Below are 15,293 nucleotides of genomic sequence, written 5' to 3' on the forward strand. Positions count from 1 at the left end.
TCAGAAAATATTGTTTGAGATGTTACATTATTTCTAGTTCTGGTAGAGAGAAACACGCGACCAGATGGGTTAGTTAAGTAAAAAGCAATGCAAAACGGGCGGATTGTTAGCATGATAAATGAGGTAAATATAATTTCGTGGATGGGAGGCTTCCTTATCACGTACCACCAGTTATCGGACATGGAAGCGAATACCCATCAATCCAAAGCCAGCCACGCCGCCCCTTTCGACGGGAGGAAATTAATGTAAAGTTTGCCCGGAGCACGTGTAGGAAAGCCGGGGAAGAAGCGCGTCTGGCGTCCTCGAATCGACGCGGGACGAATCAAAACATTTCCATAAAAACATATTTTCACGATATAAAAATTTGGCCTTTTTCCAGGTGGTATGATGGGGCGAGGAGGCGGGGAGCCGGTGGACGTGTGACAGGATGCATGCTGCCATCGAACGGAATTCATGGCGACTTCCGCCGGAAGATATCGTCCAAGTGGCCGACCCCCGGACGAAGAAGGCTCAGGTAGGCTGAGATAAAAATGCATTTTCGCCTTCAAAAATGTCCATTTTGATGGATTTTTTTTCCTTATGCAAACAAAAAATCACAGTATATTCTGCTATAATGCAACACGCTGGCCGGGTCAGGTTTCGCTCGAATCTTGCGTGAGAACAACCCAGCTCTGAATATGTCATCTTCATTGTCAACGTTCAGACATTTTCTCGCCATTTATTTCGTGTCAAGAGATAACCGAATTATTCTAATGTGCCATGGCTCTGCCAGAAATATTCTGCGTTACGTTCACTGTCAACCTCTGTACATTGTGAAGAAAATATAACACAATTTATACCGTAAATGTTAAAACAATGAAGAATGACATTTAACATTGTATGAGTATGAGATATGCGTTTAGAGTCATACAGGCAAAATGGACATGACATTTTCAATTTCAATGTAAATAAATTTCGTCCATAATAAAATAAAACCTCAGGAGGATAAATCAGACACATAGTTAGTACACAATATTACGCACTGATTTGTTTACGTTTTATTATTATACTATTTTGTCAATAATCTTATTTGAATTTTCTGATTGAGTTTATTTCGTTTAAATTTTGCTTAACTTCAACGTCATAAGATATAGTTCGTAAGTTACATATTTAAAATTATAAAAATTTCACTGTCGTACATTTTCATTAAGTTTTTATTATAGTTTATTCTTGGCAGAGCAAATGGTACCGGGATTGAACAACGAAATTGTGAACAGAGCGCAGGAGGAGTGCATAATTACCTTAGTTATAAAAGAGTGCATACAGTATGTATATATTTGTGTGAATGTTTATGTATACAAGAATATTACCAACTGCTATATCTTTTAATATACGATGGCCAATCTGCGGATTGTCTAAGAAAAAATTCTTTGATAAAATGTTATCTGATGTGGTAAATAAAAATAAGGGAGGAACGGGAGGCGCACAGTTGGGCAAAGGGGGCTAAAAATCGATTTCTTAAAAACTGAAATTTTGATAATCCACTTCACTTTTCTGACAGTATTTGAGTCAGACAATAAGTCTGTAATAATGTTTTTACGGTTAAAAATTTATCAAAACCTGTAATCACTGCTAAAACCTGAAAATTATAAATTGTGCAAGATATAGAGCTATTTTATAAACTTTACTCCCCCCCAGTTGTTCATTGCAAAAACTCGTTCACCCTAATTTCCTTTTATTTACACCCCAAATATGAGATAAAGTCAAAAATTCAACGTTGGGACGGAATAAGGGGGGGGGTTAGTTGAGGGAATACCAGCGATATTCCAGGAATATTCGGTTTTTGAAACATTCAAGAAAAGATTCGTTGTTTTTTCCTTTGGCATACTGTTTTTTCGATCTATGCACATAAAAGTACGATTTCTGTGGTTTTCAACTGCCTAGTCCTTCCGATCTGCTTGCAGTACAATTTTGAATACAACTATTTAGCCTGAAATCTCAAAAATACTATAAATCTGGCCATTTTTTGTTTAATTGAAGGATTGCGCCTTAACTTTTACTGTTCTTTTATTGGGTAGAATTGGAATCAGATATCAGAAATATCGAACCATGGAACGTTTTCTTTAATAAAAAGGTACATCTGTAAAGGATCACAAACATTCGTTTCATTTCGGTCGAAGTGCAAAAAGTGGTTAAAATGGGTAGTAGGTGCATAATTAAAGTTATTAGTTGTTACTTTATAGTTATTTTGTCTGTTCAGTTTTTATTTATTATACATTCTTGAGATAACAAATCATTGTAATTGCTCAGTGTATTGATACTAATTGGTTTCCATTTATTCATTTAATAACTTTTAATTAATAATTAAAATTTGAATAAATCCATTTAAAAAAGTCAGTTTATTAGTCTAACATAAATAGTAAAACCAAATAAAAAATTACCATGGGAAGCTCTTGAATTCAGCTGTTTTTTTAAACGTAATTTTACAATTTTTAATGAGAAATTTATTGGGAAAACGTGGGAAAGCTTAATTTCGGTTCCCTGAAAACGGTATTTTTGATGATTTACTTGCGAAAAAAAAACTTAATGCCTTTTTCGTGGCAATATTCGTGATCAGTGTTAAATTTTGTACGGTTCGCTGTGGTCCAATCGATTCGAGAACAGTTTAATTGGATTCAGCGCACCAAAAAGCCTAAAACTACAAAATTTAGGAAACTTACCTCAAATAGCTTAGGTGTTCGGAATGTTGTCAGCTGTTTTGCGTTTTGGCCCCAATGTGCGGTTCGATTCCACCATCATCTCTGGAATTATCGTTCACCCTCCCCTCCCTCAAAAATATGATATGCAGGGTAATTTCTTTTGTGCCAACTGTTTTTCGCTTCTATACACATCGAAGTACGATTTCTGTGGTTTTCAACTGCCTATTCTTTCCGATCCGCTTGTAGTACAGTTTTGAACAGAGCTATTTAGCCTGGAATCTCGAAAATACTATAAATTTGGCCACTTTTTTTAAATTGAAGAATTGTGCCTTAACTGTTCTTTTGCTGAGTAGAATCGGAACCAGATATCAGAAATATCGTACCATGAAAGGTTTTTTTTAATAAAAAGGACTATCTCAAACTTTCGTTTAATTCCGGACGAAATGAAAAAAAATTGTTGACATGTGTAGTTGGTACATAATTATAGTTATTACAGTTATTAGTTGTTAGTTTATAGTTATTTTGCCTGTTCAGTTTTTATTTATTGTATATTCTTGGAATAAAAAATCATTATAATTGATCATTTTACCGATTCTAATTGGTTTCCATTAACACAGGCAGGGAAGTGCAATATCGTATCGTTCACAACAGAAAACCATTCACTAATAGTTTTTGAAATTTTAAAAATATGTAATTTTAATGAAAACCGAAAATTTTAATAATTTCATTTAAAAAAGCCAGTTTTCTGGAAAATAAATTGTAGAAAAATTCGACAGATTGCGATTGAGAAGCTCTTTAGTCAGTTTTTATTTTAAACGGAATTTCACAATTTTTAGTGAGAAATTTATTGAGAAAAACCAGCGCAAGCTTCATTTTTCTTATCTCAAACGGTATTTTTGATTATTTATTTGCGAAAGTAGCAAAGTAACGCCTTTTTCATTGTCATCTTCGTCATGAAGCGTTAGATTTCCTATAAGGATATGGGTTTTCAATATTTGTTCTTATTTTATTTACACTTAGTGATTCAACCGTCTGTGGATAATATTTATTAACATGCAATCATTGCGAATAAGTCCATCTGAGTCAATACGCCAGATTACTTTTTGTAAGGTGTAGCATCTACGATCCATAATTTTGGACGGTTTGCTGTGGTTCAATCGATTCGAGAACAATTTCATTGAATTCAGCCTATAGATAAACATATTCATGATGATCATTGGTGATACTTGTTCCATTTTTAGAATTTGGTCTACAATTTTGGACTGTTTACTGGGGTCCAGTCGATTCGAAAAAAGTTTCATTGGATTCAGCGTACCATATTTGGGGAACTTACTTAAATAGCTTGTGTGTTACTGAATTTATTCAGCTTTTTTTGCGTTTTGGCCCCACTGAGCGTCGCGTTGACGGGGGACCGGCGGGTTCAGTTCATGTCGACAGACGTGCTTGTAACTCCTTCAACCTGATGATGATCGTTTAGTGCTCGAATCGAAATAAACAACAAATCAGTGAGTAGCACGGTAATTTACAAAAACTGAATCTACGTACTCACCCCACCTTCATCATTTCTAGTACTGCGACTTTAGTGAATGTTTGAGGTAGATATTTTGACCAAAAATGTCACTTGTAAGTTAAATTGAAACGCCAATTTATTTCGTTTTTTGTTTTTTTGAGACTTTTTAAATAAATATTTATGAATAGACTAACTTCTTATCATTCATCAGCTATTCATAAAATTATAATTTATTAATTATATAAACCAATTTCAGATGCTGTGCATTTGTTTTGAAACTTTAAAATAGAAAGAAATAGAAATTTAAAATTTAAAATAGAATGGAGATATTTTGAAGTAGTATCGTTCCGCCAATAATTACAACTTTATTCATCATGGGGTGGTTTTAATTAAGATGAATCAATCCGAGCCGTCTCGTCATGCAATCCAAACTGTTTTCTTTTCCTCCCCGGCGATAATTTAATTTTAAACGACCCGGCGGCTCGCACTTGCTGGGAGTACAAGTCCGAGTCCACGGCGGTTTTCGTTAGTCTGGCTAATTAAAGATTCATCCCTTTCAACGGGACGGGTAAACGAGATGAATACTTAAGGAAGACCTCGGCAGTGATTTATTTCCAAGTTGGTTGCAAAATTTTCCAGGGGGTTTTCGATGTTGGTTCGACTTTGTGAAAAGTCCCGAAAGCCTGTAGAATTATTGTTCCCTCGATGAAATAAAATCATTAATTAATACATTTAGTGCAGACACAAGACATTAATACAGCTTAATATCTCAAAATAATCAACAAAAATAAAACATATTTTTAACTAAGCCATAAATAATGTTAACGCCGACTCTGAAAATTGTGAGATGTTCATTTTTCATTGGAAAAAAGAAAAAGTAAGAAATAAGACAACATGATAAACTGCTTAGGATAGGCGGACCACAAAATGATAATGATGTGTCATCTATTCACCCTTTTCTGAGGAAAACTTAGAAAACAAATCGTATGTTTTGCTGAACGGGCAACTTTTCTCGGGAAGCAACCGATTTATTGTGTAAAAGCTAACAACAATAAACATTACGATTTTTCACCGGTAAAAAAATTTGGAACCGTCCGTGAAAACAAAATGTTTTAGTTTAAAAAAATTGACCTAATTTACTAAAAGTATTTTTTGACTTTTAGGGCTTTTTATACATCCGATCACCTTTAATGCTATATTAATGTATTATATATAAGAAATGTGTAATGCTCTCATTGCCTCCTAAATTAATGATTGTTCAGAAATCGTGAGACGCGGCCTAGTATGAGGTAGGTTTCAGAATTTTCTTTATCGTGCCAACGTTTCGATCTTTATTGAGATCATCTTCAGGGCCTGGGATTTACACACATTGTTTAAATTTAACAAAAACATGAAGGATGTGGAAAAAAGTGAATTTATACAATGCAAAAAAATATATTTTTTATATTCAATCAAAGTATTTCTACTCACTCTACTCACTTATGCGTAAACAAAGTAGAAATACTTTGATTGAATATAAAAAATATAATTTTTGCATTGTATAAATTCACTTTTTTCCACACCCTACATGTATTTGTAAAATTTAAACAATGTTGATAAATCCCAGGCACTGAAGATGATCTCAATAAAGATCGAAACGTTGGCACGAAAATGAAAATGTTTTTCTGAAACCTACATCACACCAGACCGCATCTCACGATTTCTGAATAATTATCGACTAACGGTCACTAATCACAACACATTACTAAATTAATAATTTGAAGTTTAGAACATGTGATCGATCAGTGACTGTAAGAAGACAGAATCAAAGAAATAACTTGGAAATATTGTCTCTTATTCTATTTGTAACTCGGTAATAAAATCAAGTAGTGTTTAAGTGTGTGATTAATAAAATACTATTGTTTAAGCAATAGACTAACGTCATTTTGCAACAGAGTTACATATATTATTTTCTCATCCTTCATAAAATTTCAAAATAAACTTCAAGTACATTCACAAAAATAGAAAATCATATTTTTTTTAAATATTTAAATTATTTAAAATATTTTTTTCCTCGGCTCCTAAGCAAGAGCACTCCAAGTATTTAATATTTCTTGACCGAATATCATCAAAAATATTTTCATTAATAATATAATATTAAAATTTAATTGAATTAATATTACATAAAATAAAGGAATGTTTTTGCTGATTTCATTCTTGATCCTTGATTTCTTACTTAAAATTACCCGAAGTCAAGCTATCATGGGTTGAAAAAGAAAACGATTTTCTAAACGGTGCAATAACTTTGAATTTTGATTTAGCCCAGAAGGGCTGTACATTTATCAATGGAATATTGTCCATAAGTGAGAAAATCCTCCAATTAATCCATGCTCAAAATCTCATTTTTGTTTATTTTTAAAAATCGTATGCAATTTAAGGGCTTTAAATCATCCCAATTTTGTTGTTTTATGCTATTTATATATTTAATCTCTTCTTACCAGATCCAGCAGATTATTTTATTAGAGAAAAAAATTACTCGACTTGCATGTAATTACCTTGAATTTGGTTTTGCTATAACAACGGGCTTTTAAAAACAGATGCACTTTTCTTGGAGAAAAATTGTTCCTTTCATCCCCTTTCGTAATGACCTTTCAGATCTACTGACTGCAACTTGAACTTCCTGGCTTGCTAACGAGGATAGGCACGAGAAACGAAGCTTTGAGACACACCGATGGCCTCAATGATAACAGTTAGCTGTTAACCCTGTCGGGTCTTTTGTCCCAGAGATAAATCCAACGTTATTTTACAATTTGAAACAATGACGGGAATCCCATAGACCGATTATTTCAAATTAAATTCAATGATTGAATAAGCAAAATCAAATTTTTAATATGTACACCCGTTTCTTTATGGATGGGAAATATTTAGCAAATTGGATATGTAGGATTTCTAAATCCTAAATGATAAAAAAAAAATTTAGCAGTCTTATAAGAAAATATACTATTTAGGGAGATAATAAAAACGAGTCAAAAGAACACTTTTTCCTATTTAAATTTGACTTCTCAAATAAGAATCATTTTGAAAAATAAAAGTAGAAATTTTATATAAATAATAAATCAGCCCGAAAGACAGACAATAGATTTAACTCTGGAATCCCAAGTTGCCAGTCTCCATTTACAGCACAGGGCGGGGCCCTCATGCAAATTGAAAGACATAACTCAGTTACTGCAACGAGCGGTTATGACAGGATCCACCCATTTCGTCCAGGCACAAGACCTTCCACGACAGGTTCAATTGCGTCATTTTAAGACCATATTGTCATATTTTATAATATTTGCAACAGTCTTGCGGAAAAATAGAAAACAATCTAATTAAGATCCAGCCGAGGGTAATTAGAGAAGTTTTTGCAGCAATTCTGTTTAAATGTAATGATGTGGTGAAAACAATACGTTTTTTATTCTTAGCACACAGGTGAAAGTTATTCTCATAATCTCCCTCTCCCTTCTCTCTCTCTTTCTCTCTTTCTCTCTTCTCTCTCTCTCTCTCTCTCTCTTCTCCCTCTCTCACTTTCTCTGTCTCTCGCTCTTCCCTTTCTCTCTCTCTCTCTTCTCTCTCTCTTTCTCTCGCTCTTCCCTTTCTCTCTCTTTCTTTCTTTCTCACTTTCTCTCCATCTCTGTCATTCCCTCACTTACTCATCTCGCTAAACTAAAATTTGAAACAAAATGAAATTGGTTCTTTCCTGAAAACGTTTCTTTCTTGAAAATTTTTCTTGGTTATTTTTAATATAACCAACTAATATATTAACTAGTTGGTATAGCGTTGCTTATGTAAGTTAAACCTAACGGCGCCCAAGACCGACACTTACGCAACACTGACGAGTCTTGCTGGTTTAGTATGCAGGGTACCCCAATCGCAAATATATATTTCTCTTCAAAGAGATAATACAAATACAGTAGAATCCCGGTTTATCGTATCCCGATTTATCGTATATCTCGGTATATCGTATGATAGTTCTGGTCCCTTGAAAAAATCTCGATAATTCGTATAAAACCAATGCAATTCTGTCCCCTCGGTATATCGTATTTTTTTCCGCCTTTAAAATAGGAAAAACGTCTTATAATTCGTATTTTTTCGGGCCAAACGTCTTGTATATCGTATTTTTCCGTGGAATGAAGTAATGAGTTTTCTAGGAATTTTTTCATAGAATGTTTTCAACACCGGATGTACCGTCTTTCGAACAAAAGCAACGAATAAAATATTTTTCGAATCAGTATCCAAAATGCCTCCGAAGAGAATAGAACTCTCTATAAAAGTTAAAAAAGAAATTATTTGTGCCATTAGAAGTGGGGAAAAACAAATTTGTGTCGCGCGGCGTTATAAAGTGGCACCGTCGACGATAACATCGATTTAAAAAAAAGAAGACGCCATAAGAGCAGCGGATGAAAACTCGAAAAAGAAGCGATTCGCAAAAGGTGAGTTTCCTGATTTAGAGAACGCTCTCGTTAAATGGATGAACCAGGCCAGAAATTCAAATGTGCCAGTCGGAGGGCAGATTCTGAGGGAAAAAGCTAAGTTTTTTGCAACGAGATTGGGAATCTCAAACGAAGATTTTCGGTGCAGTGACGGTTGGTTTGATCGATTTAAAAAGCGAAACAACATAAAATTTAAGAAGGTGTGTGGCGAGAGCGCCAGCGTGTCTACCGAGCTTTGTTTTGAATGGAAGGCAAAATTGAAAACAATAATCCAGGAATACGAAGCTAAAAACATTTTCAACGCCGACGAAACGGGATTGTTCTTCAAATGCCTACCAGATCGATCCATGTGCTTCAAGGGAGAAAAGTGTCATGGCGGGAAAAGTAGCAAAGAGCGAATTACACTTTTGTTAGCAGCAAATATGGATGGCTCCGAGAAGTTAAAACCTCTAATGATCGGCAAGTCGGCAAAACCGAGGTGTTTTAAAAACATTAACTCATTTCCTATGGCATATCGAGCTAACAAAAAAGCGTGGATGACGAGCGATTTGTTTAATGAGTGGGTGACGTCTATTAATGCGGAAATGGAAAAAAAGAATCGTCGAATCCTTCTTTTCATCGACAATTGTACGGCACATAACAACCCTCCGCATTTAAGTCATGTTGCAGTCGAATTTTTACCTCCCAACACTACATCGATATTACAGCCATTGGATCAAGGGGTCATAAAGGTGTTCAAATCATTTTATCGAACGGAAATCGTCCAACAACTCCTAGATAGCTTGGAAGAAAATGTCGATCACAAAATCTCGTTATTATCAGCCATGTACATAGCTGATAAATCTTGGAAAAAAGTGAGTGAAAAAACCATCAGAAATTGCTTCAGGACGAGCGGATTTATAAAAGACGACAGTGTCATAGCACCCTCTGAACCCGACAACGAAATTGCGACTCCCAACGAATGGAACCGCTTGACCCACGATGACAATCCTATCACTTTTCAAGAATTTGTTTCATTCGACGATGACGTAGCAGTAGCAGAAATGCTTAGTGAGGACGAAATTCTTAACCAATTAGCAGACGATGTGGATGTAGAAGAAGAGGAAGAACCTGAAGAAGAAGAAGTTCCGAATATCAGTCATAAAGAGGCTAAAAAAATGATAAATCGGATTCGTCATTATTTGTCAAGATCGAACGTCGACGATAATGTTTTCAATGCTATTCACACCATCGATATAGCTATCGATAACACTCGAATTAATAATTGCGTTGTCCAAACAACAATGGAAAAGTATTTAAAAAAAAAAAAACTTATTTTCATACATGTATGTATTTTTATGTAATAAAACGTGTACATATGTAATTACATATACATATATAACTTCGATATTCCGTATTTTGTTTCATTTATACCCCCGATTTAACAAAATCCCGTTATAGCGAACATCCCGATATATCGTATTTTTTTCCGTCCCCTTGGAGATACGATATACCGGGATTCTACTGTAATTTTTTCTCTATTATTTACTTATTCATCGTTTCATCTATTTTTTTCTTCTTTTAAAAATGGTCAAAATAAATGAGAAAATAATTATTATTTTGTAGTCGTATCAATTCAATTTTGCATTCAGCTTCTCTGAAAAATGTGACCTTGTTTATTTTATTTTCTATCTTTCTTTCTCTCTCTCTTTATCTCTCTTTTTTCTCTCTTACTCTCTTTCACTCTCTTTCGTTTGCAAAATGACTGTCCTTTCCTGAAAATGTTGCTTTCCTTGTTGGGTTCCTTCCTGAAAGTGGTAGAAAAAAGAAAAACCGTCGGGCTGATACGATTTTTGTCTGGAATTATGGAATTTGGAAAAAAGATGGGACAAGTTTGACTATCGTAAATCAAATTACGTATCTTCTTGTTAACACATACCCGTTTTACTTATGTGAGAACCAAGGGGATTGCGGTGCAATGTCACTCACAGCTTCAGAAAAACCGTTTGTTTTTCCTACTGTTCTGGTTTGCTCAGAGAACAATTCTCCCTGCTTTCTCATTTTCTATTTGTGAGAATAATCGTATAATTTTCATACTATTTCACATCTATAAGTTTACGACTTGCCGTAGAAAAATTGTTGATAAATAGAATTGTGCTGCATATCACTTCGAATATTAGGTTAAATACAAACCAATATTGTTTCCGTCATCAATCGAGTACAGTTCACGGTCTCGCCAAATTCGACCAAATTATTAGCATAAATCATCAAAAGATAAAAAATTTCCTTTTGTTAGTTACCTTATTAGTTTAAAACTGGAAAACCATATTGTTAACAAGCAAGTGGACTGAATTCGTTCGAAATACAAATTTCGATCAATTAAAAATAAAATGAAAATAAAAGAAAGAAAACTCACCTTCCAGCCGAATCCTCGAAGCTTAATGATTATAAGGGGCAAAAGGCAAGGGCGAGGATGGTGAAGGAAAAAGGGATCGGGATACCCTTTACCTCGTTTTTTCGAAGAGTCGCTGTCAACAAGTGATCTCGCCACGACGATTGCAAGAAATGAAAAAAAAATAAAAAGATGAAAAAATACAATTTTTGAACAATTTGCAAAGCGGCCGATGGGAACTGATCGAACGACAACTACGAACTATGCCGGGCGGAGAGGACTGGGGGTAAACATTGCCGGACCATGAGTTCAAATTCCGCCAAACGGCCGGCGTCAACATTTATGTTTTGGTTTCTCAAATAATACACCAATTGTCAAAATAGAACAAGAAGCAATGAAAGTGTTATTTTGTGTTTAAATAAATAATTTAGAAAAATACAAATCACTTGTTTTTCTACAGAATTTCGGACGGAAACTTCACTCAAGAAGAAATCTAAAAACAAATCTAATTAATAGACACCGATTTTACCTCTTATTGCTCCGCTACATTTTTGTAACATATGTTATTGCATTATCGAAAGAGTCTAGTATAAGTCCTTAAAATGATGAATTGACTATGTTACGCTATATTTTATTTTGAAGTGTTTGTTTGACAATTGAATTACTTTATCTGGTTGCTCAACCCCATAATTGAATATCAAATGTCCCATAGGCTTTATGACTTGTTGTATATTAGTATTTCATTTTATATTGTAAGATTTAATTAACTTTTAATCTCAGCTTGGCATCTAAGGCCATTTTTAGATGTTTACATGGATGGTACGGTAGTTCAATCGATGGTTAGAAGGAAAATGGTTCAATTTTTATTTGTGAAATTTATATGTACGAATTTGACATGATTGAGCCTTATGATTCATTTTCCTGTCCAGTTATTTAGTCGTTGCATGCCTTTTGATGAATTTTAGAAGAATGGTTGATCACATTCTTCTGTGACATTGTTGACATCATGACGTCATTCATAGTTGACCTATTTTTGTGGACGGAGGAAAACTAAGCGATTTAGGGCATAACAATTTGTTTAAAGGTTTTTCCCACTGCTTCCCCCCACAATATAAATAAGTTCAACACCGAATTATACTAACATGAAGACCAAAGTTCTGCAACATTTAATTTAATGGATTTGGAAACTTGATGTGTTTTTTCCTATATAACGATATAATTGTTTAGCAAGGGTATACATAAATTCAGCCATAATTCGATTAACTTGGCACTGGCGATTTATAGCCTGTCTTCCTAGGTGTTTCCATATTTATCTGGTGTTGAAATATGGAAACAATGGTTAGTTAGGATTTCACTGTTTTGGCGAATAAGTTAAAATATCATGAATAAACAAAGCCGTGGTTCATTAAAGTTATGTCTGTTTTAATTCCACGGCTGTCTGATCGTTCTGTCGCCCCTGCCCTGTGACGAGGTGAAAACTTTAAAAACTTTCTAGAACCATAAAAGTTTAAAAACGTCGGACTCTCGTTTAGATTCCCAACGTCTATGATGGAATTTCTGACGCCTCAGCTATATCTTAAATGCTGCCATCGTTGCTGGCTAAACTAAGTATAAATAATATGAAGCATAGGACTATTAAAAAGAATCTCGACATGCACCTAATATAGAAATGCAAACGGTGTAACTACCAAACCTAGATACATATTAAATTCACTAGTTTTCGTTTCGCTTGACCAATTAATATCTTTCAATTAATTAAGGTTTTTAGTTGAGATAAAAAAGCCAGTGTCACGAGCGGGATTCGAACCCACGACCTCTATGCTCGATACGCCGCTGCTGTACCACTTGAGCTATCGTGACCTCGATCCACTCGGACACTAACTTCCCATCTCAACCCCACCTTTTGAATTTTCCCTTCTTTTTGCCATTTTACAAATGTCGTGTAATCAATTTGATTCTCAGCGAAAAATAGAATGGCCATGGAGAGCTATAGTGAAGTTATACTTTATTTAACTTATTAAATTAATTTGATTTCGTGGTCCGATTGACCAAATATTTTTGTGTAAATTTTTCAATTTCTGAGATGGGAAGTTAGTGTCTGTGTGGACCGAAATCACGATAGCTCAAGTGGTAGAGTTGCGGCGGATCTAGCCGAAGTTCGCGGGTTCGAATCCCCCTCGTGACACTGACTTTTTTATCTCAACTAAAAACCTTAATTAATTGCTAGATACATACGTTGAAAATATTTTACACGGCTGTTCATCTTCAACGATTCGCTAATTGTACGAAATGTATATGATTCTTTATGTAGTTAATTCTCTGCCTAGAATTACTGAAAAAAAAAATTAATTTTAGTCTTTCATAACGCCTTAATAAAAGAAAGATAATTACGGTGCTACGTAAGTTCTCATTTCGACAACATACGCAATTTCCCCTTGGAAAATAACATCGAGGCATACTTTACACGCCGGTTTTATTTCCGCCCTTTTAGTTAATAAGAGAAAACCCCCCAAAAAAGAAGGCAAGATGGAGGAATGGAGTAAATTACTTTGAATAAGACAATGGAAGTGTTCAGACTCAACTAGAGATCTCAAGGCGGGCCCGGCCGGGTATTTGTATTTTTTTTTCTGAAGGTAGGTTTAGGTTCATTTGTTTGTTTTCTCTGCAAAAGGGTCACGTTTTATGAAACTACCATGACTTTTTTTCTCAAACGATGCGCGCAATATGGACTAAGTGAATGACCTACAAAATTTGTTTGCCTAATCGTACGTTTGTGGGATCCCTTTTGGATGATACTAGGTCGCAAAATAATAAATACATGTCATAAAAAAATATTTTACTAATTTAAATAATTTTTAAAAATGATTTAATACCTTGCTGTTTTTCTACTTGATTATATAGGTGTGTTGTTATATAGTTTTTACATAGGACAAGAAAATAATAAGCTGGATCGCACAGAATTAAATAACATATATAAAACAGTACATAAACTAAACAACTCTTTCAATAAATTAGGCCAAAAACAGTTTATGAAAACTTAATCGGATTACTTTTAAGCTCCTAAGCAGCAAGAAAATGTTTCAAAGTCCGCCATGATCCGAAAAATATTGGATCAATTAAAATGAAAATAAGAATGTATCCCCGAACAATGTAGCAAAAAAAATTTTTATTTATTTATTTGTAGCCTATATATACCTGTACATAATACAAATGTGATCACAATGTATATTGTTCACCACTCGGTCACAGCACTAACATTGATGTTAGCGCTGCACCCGGAGGACGCATGCCATGAGAAGCCAGCCAGTGCTGGCACTCATTTTAATAGATTAAGGGGCAAGGAGGTCTCGGGGCCATCGTCGTTTTGGGCGACGTGGTGGATTCTCGGGATGGGAATATGTGAAGAGGTCTCTAGCGGTAGGGTTAGGATGGATCGATAGGTTGGTATGAAATTTTTGGAATTGGAAATGGATCAGTTCGTGGACAAAAGGAACGTTGAGGTCTTTGTGGATAGTGAGGTTAGAGACGTAAAAAGCAGCTTTGACGATTTATCTGAGGACTTTTGATTGGAAGGACTGGTAAGCTGGATATTGCATGGTTTGGCGGAACCCCACTGTTCCACACCGTATGTCCAAAGTGGTCGCAGTAAAGTATTGTATAAGGTCAGTTTAGTGCTGATGGTCAACCCAGATTTTAGTCCTAGTAGTCTGCGTAATTGTCCAAGTCTTCTGTTGAGTTGTTGTCTTTTAAGTCTTGTGGGGGGATTCAACGTCAGTCTGCTGTCATGGTATAGTCCTAGGTATTTGACTTCTGTGGAAGTCGGTATCTCTTCATTGTTGATGTGTAGTGGAGGGCAAGACTGCTTTTTCAAAGTGAACATACATTTTTCTCCGTCTTGTTCACCACCTTTTGCACCAACCTTCGATGAGCTCAAGGTGTTCTTGGATATTAGAGGTAGCTTGGGTAGGATTCAAGTTAGAGGATAAATTTGCGGTTTCGTCCGCGTAGGTCGTAAATGGTATTGGGGTGAGTAGGTAGGTCAGCAGTATAGATTGTATAAAGTATAGGACCAAGGATACAACCTGGAGGATGTAGCAAACTAAGTAAGAATATTTGTTTAGCGAGAATTAAGTTGATATTTTTGTTTTTCGTACAAAATAAATGAAAACAAATTTTATGGAATTTTTTAAAATCTCAAAACTTTTGCCTTTGCATGCCGGTGACAACTTCGGAAAAGATTCAGAACAATCTTTCCAGAAAAATAGGCCAAATATTTCTTATTT

General features: G+C 34.9%; 1 protein-coding gene across 3 annotated transcripts in view; it reads left to right on the forward strand.

Moving 5' to 3' along the window:
* Positions 1-15,293, forward strand: part of LOC106666993 (inactive dipeptidyl peptidase 10) — a 184,723-nt gene that overhangs the window by 63,540 nt on the left and 105,890 nt on the right. For all 3 annotated transcript variants that reach the window (XM_014394576.2, XM_014394578.2, XM_014394577.2), the window contains one exon: positions 380-514. In XM_014394576.2, coding sequence (XP_014250062.1) covers positions 428-514 — 87 coding nt within the window. In that variant the 5' untranslated portion in view covers positions 380-427. The remainder of the gene's footprint in view (positions 1-379; positions 515-15,293) is intronic.

Source organism: Cimex lectularius, unplaced genomic scaffold (assembly GCF_000648675.2).
Source record: "Cimex lectularius strain Harlan isolate CLEC.00 unplaced genomic scaffold, Clec_2.1 scaffold25, whole genome shotgun sequence".
Classification (NCBI taxonomy): Eukaryota; Metazoa; Arthropoda; class Insecta; order Hemiptera; family Cimicidae; genus Cimex; species Cimex lectularius.